The sequence below is a fragment of the Dermochelys coriacea genome, chromosome 1, assembly GCF_009764565.3.
Source record: "Dermochelys coriacea isolate rDerCor1 chromosome 1, rDerCor1.pri.v4, whole genome shotgun sequence".
Lineage (NCBI taxonomy): Eukaryota > Metazoa > Chordata > Testudines > Dermochelyidae > Dermochelys > Dermochelys coriacea.
The window spans coordinates 265961675-265980106 of NC_050068.2; the positions used below are offsets into that span (position 1 = coordinate 265961675).

At 42.6% G+C, this 18432-nt stretch overlaps 2 protein-coding genes across 2 annotated transcripts in view; one reads left to right on the plus strand and one right to left on the minus strand.

Moving 5' to 3' along the window:
- The window catches only part of SLC5A8 (solute carrier family 5 member 8), a 41137-nt gene extending 24504 nt beyond the window's left edge, over positions 1 to 16633 (plus strand). Inside the window, exons 12-15 of the mRNA XM_038412594.2 lie at positions 361 to 572; positions 6278 to 6381; positions 8405 to 8490; positions 12515 to 16633. Of these exons, the coding sequence (XP_038268522.1) occupies positions 361 to 572; positions 6278 to 6381; positions 8405 to 8490; positions 12515 to 12646 (534 nt within the window). The 3' untranslated portion in view covers positions 12647 to 16633. The remainder of the gene's footprint in view (positions 1 to 360; positions 573 to 6277; positions 6382 to 8404; positions 8491 to 12514) is intronic.
- ANO4 (anoctamin 4) overlaps positions 16406 to 18432 on the minus strand; it is a 307889-nt gene continuing 305862 nt past the window's right edge. Inside the window, 1 exon segment of the mRNA XM_043491471.1 lies at positions 16406 to 17162. The gene's annotated coding sequence lies outside the window, so the exon portion shown is untranslated.

Genomic DNA, 18432 nt, shown 5'->3' on the forward strand with positions numbered 1-18432 from the left:
CCAAGGTGTTAGGACAGCTTATTCAAATAAAATAGCAGAACAAAATAAAATAAAATCTAAAAAAAAAAAAAAAGGCTTCTGTCTTCATAGTTTCTACCTGATTGAAGTTGTTTAAAAAAATCACGGGCCAAGAATTTCAGACCTTAGCGCCTAAAGTTAGACTCAAGCCCATACTTAGCCATCTAATTAAGTGGCCTGGTTTTCAAGTGTTGAGCACCTTCCAACAGCTCCCATTTAAGTCATTTTTGAAAATTAGGCCACCCAGTTCTGAAAAAACTTGACAGTGTTTTTCTTTGTCAACCCTCTTGTTTTTTTTTTTTTTTGCTTTACATCTCAATCCGATTTTACTTTGTTTTACAGGGTGCATTTGTAGGTCTTATTGGGGGCTTTATTGTTTCACTCTGGGTTGGCATTGGGGCTCAGATTTACCCTCCACTCCCTGAGAGAACTATGCCATTAAACCTTACAACTATCGGCTGTGATATAGGCAGCCCAGGAACAGGAGGCAACTGGACTGCAACAACCGAAATGCCAACTTTAACAACCTTTGTACATCTGCAAGGCACTGAAAGGTATATAACAAATCGGCCACATATTGCACAGGTCCTTGATTTAAAGTGTTGTGACCATCTGTACAAGATTCTATTACCATGACAACCAAATACACAACATATTCCTCCCCCCCTTAATAAGAACGTCCCCTAAATAAAACAAACGCTAAACTAGAGAAGGATAGACTGCCTCCCTTTCTGGCTAAACCCCGGGGATTATTTTGCCCTGTAACTGTGGGTTTGCCCTCGCTAAAGATCCAGCCATTAAGGAGGCCTTCTGTCTCTAGGTGGATTACGGCGGACTTCTGGTGTTGGTGCACCTGAAAGTGTCTTGGGCGCAGACCTGACAATGGGCTCAGGGTTTGGAGGGCAAATGGGTGAGGATGTGGTATCAGCTCGTGCTGGGCAGAGGGGTATCTCTGCCACCAGCAGAAATGGAGGGGAAAAGTCAGGAACAGGTGACTCTTGATTCGGTGTTTCACCGGAAGTGGTGAAGTCAGGCAACTCAACTGAAGATATGTCCTGAGGACTGGTATGACCTGGCAGCAGCTGATCTACAAGTCGCTGCCAGGTGAGATCCTCTGCAGTCTGGACTGTGTAGGAAACAGGCCCTGTTTGAGCAATGACAGTGGCAGGGACCCATTTAGCTCCAGAATTATAATTCCGAGCCAAAACCGGCTGTCCCGGGCTAAAGATTCAGCCTCTTGCTCTGGGTGCACACCTGTTGACTTGATCTTGCTGCTGAGGTTGCACAATTTGTCGGGGTTCAGAAGGTTTCAGCAGATCAAAGCAAGTGCACAGCTGTCGTCCCATCATTAGAAAGGCCGGGGTTGCCTTGGTTGTAGTATGAGGTGTGTTTCTGTAGGATAGTAAGAAGGTGTCCAGATGCTTCTGAATGGATAATTGTCACCTTGCCAATTTCAAAGCTTGTTTCATTGTCTGCACGAATCTTGCGGCTAATCCATTGGTGGATGGATGATATGGTGCTGAAGTGATGTCGTGTATCCCATCTGCCTTCATAAAATTTTGAAACTCCTGAGAGATGAACTGCAGTCCATCGTCGCTCACAAGTTGTTCTGGCAGACCGAAACGACTAAAGAGTCCTCATAGTTTTTGGATAGTACTCTCTGCAGTAGTGGACTCCATTATAGAGACTTCTGGCCATTTAGAATGTGCATCTACCACCACCAAGAACTTGCTTCCTTCAAGGGAGCCAGCGAAGTCAATGTGACTATGTTGCCACGGGTTTTCAGGCCAGTCCCATGGATGTAGGGATGCGCACTGGGGTGCATTCCTCACACCCTGACATGACATACAAACTCTTGCCTTCTCTTCAATAGCACTGTCCAATCCAGGCCACCAAAAATAGCTTTGTGCAATTTCCTTCATGCGCACTATTCCACAGTGACCAGAATGTAGCTGTTCTAACATCTGTAATCTCAGTGGTGGTGAGATAATGACATGTCTCCCCCACAACAAACAACCAGATTGGATCGATAACTCTGTCCTCCTGGACATGTAGGTAACAAGGTTGGGTGAGACCAGAGAGGTTCGTAGAGATGTTCCATGCATCACCAGGTCCATAACTTGGGACAATACTGAGTCAACTCGATTTGCCTTCTTTACCTGAGTAGTGGTGATGGATGTATTCTCTACCTGTTCAAAGTAAAAGATTTCCTTCTGGGCAATATCTTGATGTTTGACTGGCAAAGGCAGCCTTGAGAGACCATCTGCATTCCCATGCAGAGTGAATTTCCAATATTTGATTTCATATGTGTGCGCAGAAAGCAACAATGCCCAATGTTGCATATGACTAGGAGCTAATGGGGGAATGCCTGTGTGGGGTCCAAAAATTGAAGTCAGGGGTCGATGGTCTGTGAGAAGAGTAAACTTCTGTCCGAACAGGTACTGATGAAATTTCTGAATTCCGAAAACGATTCCCAATGTCTCACGTTCGATTTGGGCATAGTTAGTTTCTGCTTTGTTTAGAGTGCATGAAGCAAAAGTAATAGGTCTCTCTTCTCCAGAAGGCATAATGTGTGACACAATTGCTCCCACTCCATAGGGGGATGCATTGCAGACCAACTGTAGGGGTAAGGATGGATCAAAGTGCGTCAGGACTTCAGAATTTAGCAGTGCATCCTTAGCTTTGTTAATTGCAACCTCCCAGGCTTCAGTCCACTTCCAGGCCTTGTCCTGTCCAAGGAATTCGTGAAGTGGTTTTAGCAGTGTTGCTAACTGTGAGATGAACTTTCCATAATAGTTCAATAGTCCTAGAAACGAGCAAAGCTGGCTAACGTTTCGAGGAGGGGTAGCCTCCACAATAGCCTTAACTTTTGCAGGGGACTTACATTGAACATGAAGACCTGTAGTATCAATGATCACAGGTTTCAGAGTAGCAGCCGTGTTAGTCTGTATTCGCAAAAAGAAAAGGAGTACTTGTGGCACCTTAGAGACTAACAAATTTATTAGAGCATAAGCTTTCGTGAGCTACAGCTCACTTCATCGGATGAAGTGAAGTCTCTAAGGTGCCACAAGTACTCCTTTTCTTTTTAGTATCAATGATGTGTCCCAAATATTCAACAGAGGGCTGGAAGAATTCATACTGGTCTTTGTGGATTCGTAGGCCATACTCTTCCAGTCTTTCTAGGGTAGCCTCTAAATTCTTTAGGTGGTCCTCCTCATTCCTTCCAATGACCAGGATATCATCCAGATAGCACTGGACTCCTGGCAAGCCACACAAGATCTGGTCCATAGCCCTCTGGAACAAGGCGGGAGCAGACGTTATTCCGAAGGGTAGGTGACAGTATCAATAAAGCCCCTTATGCATCACAATAGTCAATAGTTCTGGGGACTTTTCATCAATGTGCATCTGTAAATACGCTTGGCTCAGATCAGTCTTACTGAACTTTTGTCCCCCAGCCAGGCCTGTGAAGAGGTCATCGATGTGGGAAAGCGGGTATTGCTCTGCACAGAACACTGGGTTGACAGTGACTTTAAAATCACCACAAATCTGGAGAGAGGCATCTTTCTTCACTATTGGAACAATTGGAGTTGCCCATGGGCTATGGGTAACTGGTATTAGGATTCCATTTGTGACCAGGTGCTCCAGGTCTGCTTCAACCTTTGGCCTGATGGCATATGGCACAGTTCTGGCTTTCAGATATTTTGGTTGACTGTCAGGTTTAATGTTCAATGTTACAGTGATTCCCTTCATACTTCCCAGATCCTCTCCAAAAGCAGCAGCATGTTTCCTTAGTATAGCGGCAGACTGGTTTCTTCTTTAGTCATTTGGTGCTCTTCTGCCCAGTTCAGCTGGATCTTCCTAAGCCAGGACCTACCCATTAAGGCTGGGTAATTACCTCTCACCACAAACAGTGGCAATTTAGCAGCCTGTCCATTGAGCTCCACCTTAACATCAGTAATGCCGAACATGGGCACAGCTTCTCCTGTATACATCTTCAGAACTGTTTTTGTTGTTTAAAGCAGAAGATGCTGCAGCTTTTTTTTATACATGGTCTCAAAGACCAGTGAGACGGCTGCACCTGTGTCCAGTTCCATGCCTATAGGTTTGCCGTCCAACAGCGGGGTTACCCAGTATTTATGTGAGCCCACTGCCAAAGACAAAACGTGGAGTGGCTCTTCTTCTTGTGATGAAGTGTCTCCTTGCTCATCCTGGATCTGCTTTAGGGTATGCAGATTTCCCTTTTTGGTCGGCCAGATCACAGGCCTCTTTCTTTTGTTTACAGCATTTTGTGTTTTCTCTTACTGGGGGCGCTTCTCGAACCCCCTAGAAGTCAGAGGGTGTTGGATCAGTGCTGTAGAGTTCTACAGTTACATATGCCTTATTGGGAAGTAGTTTTGTTTCGGCAGTGTGGATAGGCAAAGGGGACTTGTGTTTATTTCATACTGTCAGGGTTGCTGTTATTTTACTATCTAAGCAGGTTAAACTTTGAGGGTGATTTAAGAGTTTTCAGTGAATCTTCCACCAACAGTTTATCCAACAGCATAAAATCTATGCGGAAGTAACTAGCCACGTTCTTCAAAACCATAAGAGTGAAGTGCAACTGGGTGAAATGCTGGAGTATTTTTCCTCTGCGATTGTTATATTGTCTTACATTGTATTGTGTCATACAGTCAAAACAGAACCACCCCCGCCCAAGAACAAGAAGTAGCTGCTCGATTAAATTAGATTAAAAGACAATGCTTAGATTAAAAATTCTAAGGGCTGTCAATTCTTATGTCTCAGGGCATAACTGGGTCAGCAGCTGGGTATCCTTAGGAAAAAGTTCCCCTTAGCTGGTGTAGTATTGCATGGTTAGGTGAATTGTGAGATTTCTAGGCCTTTCCCTGAAGCAGCTGGATACCTGATTAGACGGATCACTGCTCCCGTGTGCCTGTTTCTATGTTCTGATTCACCAGCATGAAGGGTGGGATGTTACATATAAGATCAAACAAACCTTAGACCCCAAAGCACTTGTGTTTAGTAGGTTCTGCAGTATATCTGTTCTGCTTCAAGTGACTACTTAGAGTAACAGTGGATAATTTGTTACTGTTTCTAAAATGAAAAACAAAGTTTCAGTTTCAGCAAATTTAAATGGTCATCAGTGTAAATTTAAGTGCCAAGTAGGCGCTAGGCAGTCATGTTTCTATAGCCATCAGAACAAAGCCATACATGCTTAAAGACGTTGGTCCAGACCATGTGCTTCTCTCTGTGGCATGTTGCAAAGGGGATCAAAATGGTGGTTTGTTGCTGCTGCTTCGTAGTACAAAGCCCTGAAAGCAGAGAGAGCTGAAACCTTGTTAATCGGACCCTGGTTAACTGAGATTTAGTGCACAGCACCATCATTAATAAGAGATCTGCAGAAGTGATGGCGCAGTCCATGCCTAAGACACCAGGGACACCCCCCACCTTCCCCAAGAGAGCCACAGGGCTGGCACTCCATTGGCGAAGTGTGGAGAGAACTGGGTGGCGCTTCTCTGGCTCAATTGGAGCCTGGTGCCCCTCAGCGGTGGGAGCCGAATGAGCCATGCTACCATCTGTGCTGCAAGGTGAAGCGGCAGTGGCCCTGGAGCTCCTGCCTCCCGAGGGCCAGCTTTGGCTTACCCTGGGCAGCCACCCTGCCTCCCCCAGCTGCAGCACGGGCCTCTCCCCTTCTCCTCCCAGGGTGGGACTGAACCCTGAGGGGCATGGTGGGACAACAGTGAGCCCTGGGGTGGGGGTGGTGAGGAGGGGTTGGGGGCAGTAAGGAGCTGGAGGAGTGGTGGGGGGGCAGTGAGGCGCCACTCAGCAGAGCATAGCGGAGTGAGGGCAGGGCCTTGGGGGAAGAGGCCAAGCAGGGATGGGGCCACATTCTGGGTGCCAGTGCTCCCCCCACACACTTCTAGGGAGCTTCCAGTGCTCCGTAGCCTCTCCAAAGGAAAGAATCACACGCCGCCTATGGCCAGACTCTTCAGTTCTGGCCAGAATTCCTAGTGGAGGAACAGGCTCATGTGATTTTACTGGCCATGGCCATTCGCCCACCATACTGGCCTGATACTGCCAGTTTTGCCTCAGAGTTTGAGTGCCAGGTGGGTTTCTCCGCCGGAGAGTAGCATGAGGCACATTATTTTTTTAGCACAGAGCATTTCTTATATTTACTGTCTTAGTGCCTAGTTTTATGCGTTTTCAGGTTGTCTGAATTTTGAAGAAGATTCTAATAAAATGTTTCCCCCACTTTTCCTAGACCTGTCCTGGCTGATTATTGGTATTCTTTGTCGTATCTGTACTTCAGCACACTTGGGACCCTGGTCACAATAGCTTTGGGAATGACTGTCAGCCTCTTAACAGGTACCTTTTCCAGAGTTTTGGTTTAACACAACTGTCAAAGTTCCTTCCCCATTCTGAACTCTAGGGTACAGATGTGGGGACCTGCATGAAAACCTCCTAAATTTACTTTTACCAGCTTAGGTTAAAACTTCCCCAAGGTACAAACTATTTTACCTTTTGCCCTTGGACTTTTGCTGCCACCACCAAACGTCTAACTGGGTTTATTATTGGGAAAGAGTTGTTTGGAAACAAAATCTTCACCAAAACCTTGCACCCCCCTTCCTGGGGAAGGTTTGATAAAAATCCTCACCAATTTGCATAGGTGACCACAGACCCAAACCCTTGGATCTTAAGAACAATGAAAAAAAAATTCAGTTTCCTACAAGAAGAATTTTAATAGAAGAAAAAGTAAAAATCAGGATGGTAAATACCTTACAGGGTAATTAGATTCAAAACATAGAGAATCCCTCTAGGCAAAACCTTAAGTTACAAAAAGACACAAAGAGAGGAATATCCATTCCATTCAGCACAGCTTATTTTCTCAGCCATTTAAAGAAATCATAATCTAACGCATATCTAGCTAGATTACTTACTAAATTCTAAGACTCCATTCCTGTTCTGTCCCTGGCAAAAGCATCACACAGACAGACCCAGACCCTTTGTTTCTCCCCCCTCCAGCTTTGAAAGTATCTTGTCTCCTCATTGGTCATTTTGGTCAGGTGCCAGCGAGGTTATCCTAGCTTCTTAACCCTTTACAGGTGAAAGGGCTTTTCCTTTGGCCAGGAGGGATTTTAAAGGTGTTTACCCTTCCATTTATATTTATGACCACAACTATATGTTATTTTCCACATTAACGTGCACACACATGGAACCATCCCTATTACGAGAAGGTTCAGTGACCGCTCTGGTTAAGCGTGCACTCTCTGGTTTCATTCACTCACAGCTTTCTAGAACCTTTATCTTTTGGCCTGAAATTTTCCAGACATGGTCTCTATCCAAAGGGAGCATTTCTTTCTCCTTTGAATTGTGAGGTAGTAACGTCAGCAGTTTTTGAACCTGAGGAGACTGGGGCAAAAAAAAATCCGTTTACCCATTGCATTAAATCTGAGTTGGGGCTGACGCTTCAGACCTGCCATCCAGCATGGAGATAGCCCGGCCTCAGGAGAAGCATCTTTCCTTCTTCCAGAGTTTAATAGTGGTTTTGCTTTGAGTGAGTTCAAAGCATTCAAAATGTGCTTACTGAGCATACCCAGTGCCCATTTTCATTACGCTTGCCAAGCCATGCTCCCAAGGAAGGGTTCATGGTGTAAAGCCACGTCAGTTGCCCATGGAAAAGTCTAGTGAAATAGATTGCTGCAAATTACCAAGACCCTAAGAGTAGGCATGACAGTTGGGATCTGAACCCCGAGATCCAAACCCAACCCTCTGATTTTGGTTCCAGGATAATCCAAAATGAGGCTATTATCCAATTTGGATGCAGTGAAAAAAAACACAAAAGTGCAGCTGATCTCTCAACATTTCAGGCCAATGAGAGCAGTTGGATCATAGACCTGATTCAATCTAACTCCTAATCTAAAACTAATCTAGACCTGAACCCTGCATGCTCAGCTCACCACTAAGGCCACACATACTAAAACACAGTGAACAGGATGGTTTCCATTAGACTCACTGCATGTAGAAGCAGAGGAGAGTAAGGCACATCATCATTGGTTTCTTTACTCTAGAATTCCTCAAACTCTTTCTGGAGCTCCCAGGAGTTCTCTCATTTTCCTTCCTCCACTTCCTCCTCAATGCTTCACATCCAGGGCTGGATATAGGGGCAGGTGACCCAGGCGACAGCCTGGAATACTGGACTTGGGTGGCCCTGGGTGCCATTTGGTCTGGGACGGGCCCTGTTCACGTCATGACAATAATCCTTTAAGACAAAGTGTGTGGGAAGGCTGGACACAGCAGGTAGCTGGCATCTGATGTACCCTTAGCCGTTGAATAGGATTACCTTGTTAAAACAGTTGATAAAGAATTTAACACTGTGGGTATTTTGCAGGAGGAATAAAGCAGAACATAGATCGCAAATTCTTGCTGACCAAAGAGGACATACTGTCCAACTTCTCATTTTCTAAACCCAAGACAGTAAGTATAGTTATGTGTATCATTCTGATTTGCCTCCTTCAAGCAATCTGTACTCCTGGGTAACAGAGACAAAATACACCAGGGTGGGGGTGTTACTTTTTCTAAAGAAATGGTTTCAGGGTTCATCCACTCTTTGATCCAGATCCTGTCCTTTCAGTTTCTTCCTCTGTACAATTCAATATTGGGTCACTCCAAACATACAAGATGTAACTGGGATCCCAAGGGGCCACACTGACATTGCTCAGTTAGGGCAAACTGCAAAGAATGGGGCAGACAATCATGAAGACTGGTGGTTATTCTAATACTTAGATTCACCAAGCCAACAACAAAACAGTTTCTACAATACCTTACCGGTTACCCAGAAGCCAACAACACAGTTCCCTTAAAGCAACCCAGTCTTGGGCTTCCACCCAGACAGCCAAGTCAAATACTATGAAGATTACTGAAAATCTTGTTTATCATATAAAAAAGTTTTACCAATCCCAAAGGATTGGACACATTACCCACCAGGTTAATGAATATTTTAGATCTTACCCAAATACACACTTACAGCCAATTCTTATTAACTAAAGTAAAATTTATTAAAAAAGAGAGTTATTGGTTAAAAGATCATTATACATACAGACATGAACTTAGGTCAGTTTCATAGCAGAGCTGGGGAGCTTTAGAGTTGCAAAGAGTTCTTTCAGAATGAGTCCATAGGTTTAGTCCAATGTTCAATATCAGGGTGATCCAGAATGGAACTGGAGACATCAATCTTGTGGCTCAAGCTTCCCCTGATGAAGCATAAGCAGATTTGAGATGAAAGGATAAGGTCCCAAGACACCTTTATAATGTTCCCGGGGAAGCCTCTTGTCAGCATACAGTCTTTGGGTGAACCATAGCATCTCTGAAGTAACTTCCTATTTCCTAAACACCACTGGTAATTAGATACATGTATTAACATAAGGCATTGCCTATCTCCAGCCATTTACATGTGATTTATCACAAACTTCAAAGAGAAATTCAGACAGTGATATTAATACATATACAATTCATTTAAATGTTAATGTCTTCTTTTGATCTCTCAATTAACAAAATACAGCAATAGACAGGAACTGTTTGTTAATCTCTAATATATATGTAAATACACAAAAAACATAGCATTATCTATCTATATCTCTCTAAAGGTTGAATTTGGGTCAATTAGCCTGCTAGCTGTGTAATCCTTTCTGGCTCTGTGTCACACAAGGGCAGACAATAGCATAAGCACACCTTAAGAGGCAATAATGTGACAGAGAAGGAAGAGGGGACTACATTTTTTTCACTTCTCTCCTCCTCACCTCATGCCCCCCAACCCATATGAATGGCTGATCCAGTAGGAGACACTGATGCTTTCTGATATGACTACTTCAATTAAGGCAGCAGCTGTGCACAAGGTATATCAGGATTAGGTAGCTGGCATAGACAAGGCAGCTATTTATGGCTACAGCAGCAGGTAGTATTGGGCTTCAGGTCAGCAGATTAGAGAGAATAACCGAGCACTCCCTAGCTAGCCTCATAAAATGAGGGCCAATGGTGCCTTTGCACTTCAGCAAAACTTTCTGGTTTTGTAAATCTGTTCTCAAGCTTATTTCTGATATTGGGCATTAGACCAGCTATAGTTTGAGGAGAAAAATTTCCCAGCCCGTGGATCCACATTACACACACCTCCATTCATAAAAGAAAAGGGGAAAAAAATGGAAGAAAAAAGTATTGAGTAGATTGGAGCTAAATCGCTCAAAAATATAGTTAGATTATTAAAGAGCCAACACTTCTTAAAGGAAAAATATAGCTTGTTGGCAGCTGCCTTTGGCAATGCTGTAGTGGTCTGTCCCCTTGTGTTAAAATAAACCAGGAAAAGTTTCAGCAGTCAGGGAGCATCATTCTAAAATACGTCTCTTAAACATGGAGAGTCAGATCCTCAGAGGCTTTAAATTGTCATAACTCCATTGACTTGAGTGCAGCTACAACAATTGCCACAAGCTGAGAATCTGGCCTGGAGCCTTTATCCAGTGTGGGGCTCACTCCCCTGAGGCGTCTCAGTGAGAGTAGCTGCTCACCTGTGTGAAGAGCAGGCTCACAATGTGGCCTTTAGCTTTTAGATTAAAAAAAAAAATTAACTACAGGTTACCTCTAAGGTCTATGTTTTCAGGACACTCAGTTAGAAAGAATGGCTAATGCAGCCATTGGGTAGTGCGGTGTGCCACACAGCAAGCATCTTTCAAAGATGATCCAATTTGCAGACTCTTCCCCTTATGAAAACCTCGTGTTACTAACTATAGACAGTAGAGGTAGGTTTTTTTTTTTTAATACATTACATGTTATTTGTCCATGTAGAAACTGGACCAGACCCTCAGCTGGTGTAAATCAGCGTTGCTCCTCTGACTGCAATGGTGCTCTACTGCTTTCCACCAGATGAGGACATAATGACATTAACCAAATGTGCAAGTGCATGTGAATGCTGATGCGCGCAGATTAGATGGCCATAGTACTTGGATCCAGATACAACTGGCTTATTACATAGCGCAAAAACTGGGTGGAGAGTGAGTGAAATGATTACTATTAAAGACTGTCTAATTATTGAGGCAAAATATGTGGGTGCCTTCCATTTTGGCTGAGCCAGTTTAGGCAAATGGAGATTTCTGTTTAGGTTTAGTTAGATGTAAGGAAGCTGCATTCTCTGAAGCAAGGAGGTCAGTAAACTCTGATTTTCACTGATGAAATGCAGGTAGGCACCAGGATTAGAAGGACAATAGCTCCTGGTGGTGATGACAAGTTGGTACACAAGAATACAGAAGCTATTCTTCTGAGGCCAGGAACAAGTGTTGGATACATTTTGAATGACATTAGCAAAGTATGTGATTAAACCCACACATCCTACTCCTATATCTAGAGAAATTCCAGCTGTTGCAGTGTATATCAGTTTATGCCTTCTCTTCCATCTACATGCATCAGCTTGCTCTGTCCTACAAGTTAAAATCCCCAACTACAGGCTTGATTCTTCCCCCCATTCACATCACTAAAACTCTCTTGACTTCAGTGGAGTTACGCCTGATTCACTATCGGATTAGGCCAGAGCATCATAATGTCAACGGAAAGACTCCCATCAACTACAATGAGCACTGGATGGATCAGGCCCTCAGAGGAGAATCATGCTCTTCTTTTTCATTCTCACAATCCAGAAACAAACCCATCCCAGTATTGCTCTGTGCAAGCATAGCTGGTTAGTGTATTTTCTCCATGCTAAAGTCTTAACTGATCCCACCACAACTTTTAAATCAATATTGAAAACAATGGTGCTGGCCCTGTGTTTGAATAGCGACGCTGGTTGCTTTTTAACTTTTATTTCTTATTTGAAAAGCTTGATAGGAAACTCTCCTTGCTCAGAATTAAGGGTTTGTTTGGGTTTTTTTTAAATGAATTGAAAATGTTGAAACTGTAGTTTTTTTAAAAAAATGTAGTGACTCTTGATCTCCTATACATTTAAATGAGAAATGTACATCTCATGTAAGTCCCCTTCATGCAGTCACCATGATGTAAAGGGGCCATAGTGTAAATGGGCAGCATCTTCAAACCCACCTAAGTCCCATTCAAAGTCAATGGGACTTAGGCTCCTGACTTGGACAGGTTTGAAAACCTCACCAACTAAGAATTAGGCCTTACCTATTAAAACAAATCTATTTATTTAATCTCGTTCTCCCTTGGAATAAGTCAGATATATTATATGTTTCCATTCCCCTTCTTGCTCTCTTTGCTCCTTCCTTGGGCCTCACTCTTCCCCACTTCCTTTGAAAATATGTAACGTTCGTTGTGTGAGATATGTTTTGGAGCCTCACTGTAATGAGTCCTGTGTATGTCACCTGTGCAGCAAGGACATCAGGAAGTGAGAGTTAGTTTAGAGGACGGATCCAGCAGCAGACAACAGCAATAGTTCGTGTGTGTATGTAGGGGGCGTGAGCGCGTGCACATGATTCCATGCCTCATAATGTGAACTCTTTTTCAGAATGAGAAAGTGGAAGTTTTGAACTGGAAACCTTTCACCATGGCAGAGGAAGGAACCGACAATCCTGTTTTCAACCACATTGAAATGAATGTCACAGAAAATAAAGAAAAAGTCAATGGTCCCCATGTATGACTTAAAAGGACAGTGTAGATGTTGTGTTAAAGACATTGCTGGCATTCCTGTGAAGCGTTAGTTAACCACCCTATTTGGGGTTACATGCAGTAATCCCTACTAAACTTCAGGCCATCACCACATTGGAATGACCTTGCCATTAAGACTGATTCCAAGAAAGGAATCAGAGCATATTGGGCCGACGAAAAGGTGGGTAGTGGGTACTTCATAACATACAACTCTGCTTATTTTGGGAGACCTTCCAAAAGGCATGCATCTGTGCCTGTGACAGAAGTGAACATGAACTAAGAGCAAGTGAACTTTAAGCATACTCTAATGTAGACAATGTTTTGTGTTACCTCCAATAATGAACCCTTTGAGCACAGCAAGAAACAAACTATATGGCTTGGTATTTATTTAGCGTGTGCATAGTCGTCTAGCCAAGCGATGGTTTGGTAAACAACTGCTTTTCTCAATCCACTGAATGACACATTCAGTTCTAAGATATCAAGCTGGATCCATCTCTCCCCAGAATAATTCCAGTGACTGCTGTGGAGCTGCTCCTAATTTACACTGCTGAAAGTAAAAAGAAAAGGAGGACTTGTGGCACCTTAGAGACTAACAAATTTATTGGAGCATAAGCTTTCGTGAGCTACAGCTAATGTCATCAGATGCATTCAATGGAAAATACAGGGGGAAGATTTATATACACAGAGAACATGAAACAATGGGTGTTACCGTACTGCTGAAAGTGAAAACAGAATCAGGCCTCTGCCTCTAATAGGGGACCTCTATAGAGAGGACTAAAGCCGATGTTTCTATGTGAAATTGAAATTCAGTATTGGTTTGGTCTCCTATAAAAATAGTTACGTTCAAACTCAGTAAATTTTTCAGCTTTATTTTATTTTATTTTATTTTTAAAAGGAGCATCTAGTTTTCACAGACATGGCTATTTTTCTTTCCTGGTCAATTCCATATTGTTTCTATTGCAAGGTCAATATTTTACACTCTTGCAGTGTCACAGGTGGTTGTGTTTTTATAATGAAGGCGGTATTATCTAGTATAATGTTTCTCTGTAGAAGTGCTGACCCTGAGCACCTTCTTTTTAAGTTTTTATAAAGTCGTCTCTCATGGTGGTATCTGAATATGTTCTGAGCAAGGAATTCAACAGTGAATCGATTGGTACCATGCTTACCCTCCATTTCCTTTTCAGTGCATAGTCTGACCAGCTAGGCTGTGCACTAGACAGGGGCGGCTCTAGCAATTTTGCCACCCCAAGCAGTTGCCACCAAATTACCAGCGCCACAACAGCGCCAAGAGCGGTGGAGCTGCTGCCCAAAAGCCACAGCAGCGGGAAAAGCGGCGAAGCTGCCGCCGAATTGCTGCCGCGGGACACAGACTGCTGCCCCATTCTAATTGCCGCCCCAAGCACCTGCTTGGAAAGCTGGTGCCTGGAGCCGGCCCAGGAACTATTAGAGTTCCTTTGGGAGCTGGGTGGGAGGAAGGATCCCCCTACCAGATTGTGAAGCAGCACCAGAGCTGCTCTGCACCCACTATTGCAGCCTCCACACTCCTCATCCAACCTCTTCTGGTAGGAACAATAGGCCATGGCTGATCCGTTGAGTTAAGTGACATTTTTTCATTAAAACCTATTTTCAATGGCAATGTAACCAAAATGAAAGTTTTGTGGATAAAACCATTTTTTTCTCAGTGTTAATGGAACAAGCAAATTCTGTACTAGAGCTGGGCAATATTTTCTGACCAAAACTCTTTTTCTGGTGAAAAAAACAAATTTGGTGATACAGGAACGTTTTGCAAATTCATGTTGATTTATTGCCATATTCTTTTGGTTGGAAAAAAAAATCCAAAAAACCAACATGGTTTATTTCAATGTTTTGAAATGAAGTGTTTCGATTCTTCAGTTCCAATGACTTTTAGCTTCAAAGTTTCCTTTACATTTATTGAAAAACCTAATCAAAGATGAAACATTTAGATTTTGTTGAAACTAAATTTTTTGTTTGACAAGAAACAAAATTTCTGTGACTTTTCGATTTGCCAAAATTTTCATTTGTAATTTGTCCCATAACTAATTTTTCCCAAATTTTCAGAATTTTCGACAAACAACAAAAAACACCCATCTGTTCTTTGCCCAGCTCTGTTTTCTACCCCTTTAGCCTCAGAAGGGGTTAGATTATATACTAGGAGGTTTCAAAGCTAGTTGATAATCTCTGTAAGCTGTTGAACCTCTGGGTAAAATGATTGGTCTGAATCTGTTTCCCAGTGTTTTTAGCTATTCGGCTGTTTACACCTACAACATTTGTATTATAGATTAATTTTAAAAATACTCTTCAGTGTCTAGAATAATTTTTGGAAATAAGTGTTTGCAGCAAGTCCTCTCTGTATAGCCTACAAATGTGTCTGTGGAGTAGACTGAAGTAAAATACTCACTCGAACTTACCTAAAATACTTACTGAAATAGCCCAGAGAAGGCTGAAACAAAAATGGTGCACAATCGGGCCAAATCCTCAGCTGGTATATGTATAGCAGAAAAGGCTTGATAATCTGATGGTGCAAGAAGCTAGTTCTTCTGCTTCTGGTGTGTCCAAAAAAAAGAAATACTGCATCTCAGTTTAAAAGCATGCTGAGGTAATAAATCATAACACTTAGAACTTCAATGGTACTTCTCACCCACAGAGATCAAGGAGGGTAAATAGCAGGATTCCCATTTTAGTGAGAGACCTGAAGCATGCTGAAGTTAAGTGATTGTCCAAAGTCATGTAACAAATCAGTGGTAGGACTGGGAACAGAAACTAAGTCTCCTGTACTCCATCCACTGACCATATTGCCGCCCAGTACTGTGCCTGCCTATAGAAAGTCTGATATAATGATAAGCTCATATTTGAATGTGTTTCTCAGGCAAGCAGTTGATTATTATGAAATATCATCTGTTCATATTTCATTGTATTTTCTTCTTATTTAGAGTACTATGTGTATTTTATCTGATACGTGATCAAACTGGCTAGGATCTCCTCTGACTTTATCCTTTTTTCATCAAGCCATATTTAATCAAACCAAATAAAAATGTTGTCCATAATACTGTATTTTTTTTAAAAAATGCAGCGTCACATATTTTCCCTTAAATATTGTAACAAAGTAATTTATTAAAACAGCCCAAGGCACTAAACCTGTGGTCTGAAACATTATTTGAAGTCATTTATTGAGCTTTAACTCTGCCTATGCCATGAAGTAAGACATTTGAATGACATGAAGTGCGACATGAACTTCCTCCTACTCAACTTTTGGGCTACTGAGGAGGAGATGATGTGAAAATCAGTCTTGTCAACTGCTGGAAGTGGCCCACCTTGATTATCACTACAAAAGGTTTTTTCTCCCTCTGTCCCCCCCCCCCCCCGCTCTCCTGCTAGTAATAGCTCACTTTACCTGATCACTCTTGTTACAATGTATACGGTAACACCCATTGTTTCATGTTCTCTGTGTATATAAATCTCCCCACTGTATTTTCCACTGAATGCATCCGATGAAGTGAGCTGTAGCTCACGAAAGCTTATGCTCAAATAAATTTGTTAGTCTCTAAGGTGCCACAAGTCCTCCTTTTCTTAATTCATCAGATTAAATAAATACACAATGGATATACAGAGAAAGTGTTAAGATGGGTTCTTGGTCATTTTGGACTTGCATTTGTATTTCGCCTCAGATTTGTCCCCCTGCTCAAAATTAGATAAAAACATAAGATGACTTACAAAAGCTTAACAACAAAGATTTCATATGCATAATTTATTTTAAAGTTATTGCAACACATACAAGCGTTAAACATGGCTTTATGTTGATGACGTTTTTATAGGTGCAAAAATTTGACATTCTTCTCCATAGGGTTGGTTGTTTTTGTTTTTGCTATTTACAAATAAACAATCTATATACTTTATATATATAGTATATAACATAAGTCTCCGCACAAAGATCTGAAATAAAAAAAAGAACTCATTTGTAAACAGGGTTTCAGTTGTCTGATTTGGTGGGTTGAAAACAGATGGTCTTGTAATACTGGGCATTTTTTGTCAGAGTATCCTGGTTTTTAATTTACATTTATTATTCTAAGTTCTGTAAAACGCGCATGGGACAGAATGCAAAAAACATACCAAACAGGCTGAAAAAACAGTCCCAGTACACAATTTTTCCTTGGTTTTAAAAACTTGAGTATAATTGCCCATAAAATACATGCTAGCTCTGTTGAGAGTGGTCTATGGATATCAGTCATGCTAGCTCTGTTGAGAGTGGTCTATGGATATCAGTCATATGCTGGATTGCAAAATGATTTCACAGTAAATCCTCTGAAATGTGCTGTCCTGCTTGCTATGCAAAATGTCTGTGGCATGCATTGAGGTTGCATTTTTTCATTCTCTTCAAGGTAGTGCTCTTGCAGAGCTGGGATAAGTAAACAGAGTACAGGTCCATCATTGGGAGCCATAAACAAAAACAATACCAGATCAGAAACACACTACAGGAATGCATTTGCTACCTAGAAAACAGAACAATTCAGTTTGCCATTAGAAAGCTACAATTTTTTTTATACATTTGTCTTTTTTATTAGCCTCCCTCCACACACACACACACTCACTATTTTCTGTTTGAACTGTTGTATAACAGTGAAAGACAAAGGGGAACTCTGTTGTGCAGAATGGCAGGGCTCAATCCTGGGAGGTGCTGAGTGGATAAATCAATGGAATTAGAGGGTGCTCAGCACCTTCCTGGAGGGTCTCAGGATCTTGCAGGATCAGGCTAAAGGTGAGCCAACTTTGACAGCTTCCAGTGCTAGCTTATATTCTCGTTTTCAGCAATACTCAAGACAACTAGCAATTTAGAGTAATGAAATATCAACAAAACATAGCTGTGTTGAAAACTGGTCTCAAAAGCAATCAGCAGTTGATTGTATCTTTGCTTCACTTTATTTGGTTTGTCATGTTGAACTGCTGAGGTTCCTCAAGAGTGAAAATCAGATTGTTATAATATGGCTCAATTCAAAGTTAGGAATGTCTCCAGTGGTGCAAGTAGAATTCATTTCTTACTGGTATGCTGCACTCATGGGAGGGACACAGAGGGGGAAACCAGCTAAAGGGGAGGCATGTGACCTCCCCATGTGACTCCAACCCCCCCCCATGTCCAGCCTGGGGCCTTTGCGCACTCCTCGTCCCCTTCCCATAATCCATCATATGTTACCTGGGTGGGTGGGGGGGGGCTCTGTCCTCCTCCCGCTGCGCTGAAGACTTCTGAACTGCAGGGCTCTCTGGAACCACAGTGGCGAAAGGAGCAGAACGTGGGGCTGCTGAGTGGCCCCACGCCAGCAGCTCCTCTGGTGTAGCTGTACCGCCCCAGCCCCGCCCCTCGCCCTGTCCTCCAGCAGAGCTACTGTACAAACCCCAGACAGGAGACACAGCTACATGAAAGGGCTGGGGGCAGTACAGCTGTGCCGGAGGAGCTGCCTATTCCATTTCTCCTGTGTCTTTCCAGTACAGAGTGCCAGCTATAAATATCTTACTGGTACGGCGGACCGGACCATACCACCGAACTTGCAGCACTGAATGTCTCTGATCTAAACTGTCAGAGCGATATCTCACTGGAGGAGGTTTGCATAGCTTAAAACACATATATAAGACCGTGATTTAGGTGTGACTTGCATCTGATTTTACTATTTAGCAAACACTTTCTTAAAGTCTGTCACTTGTGATTTTAAAGTAGCTTATACAGTTTTTGCAAACAAATTAATCTCAGTCTATTTAATCTACTTGTTT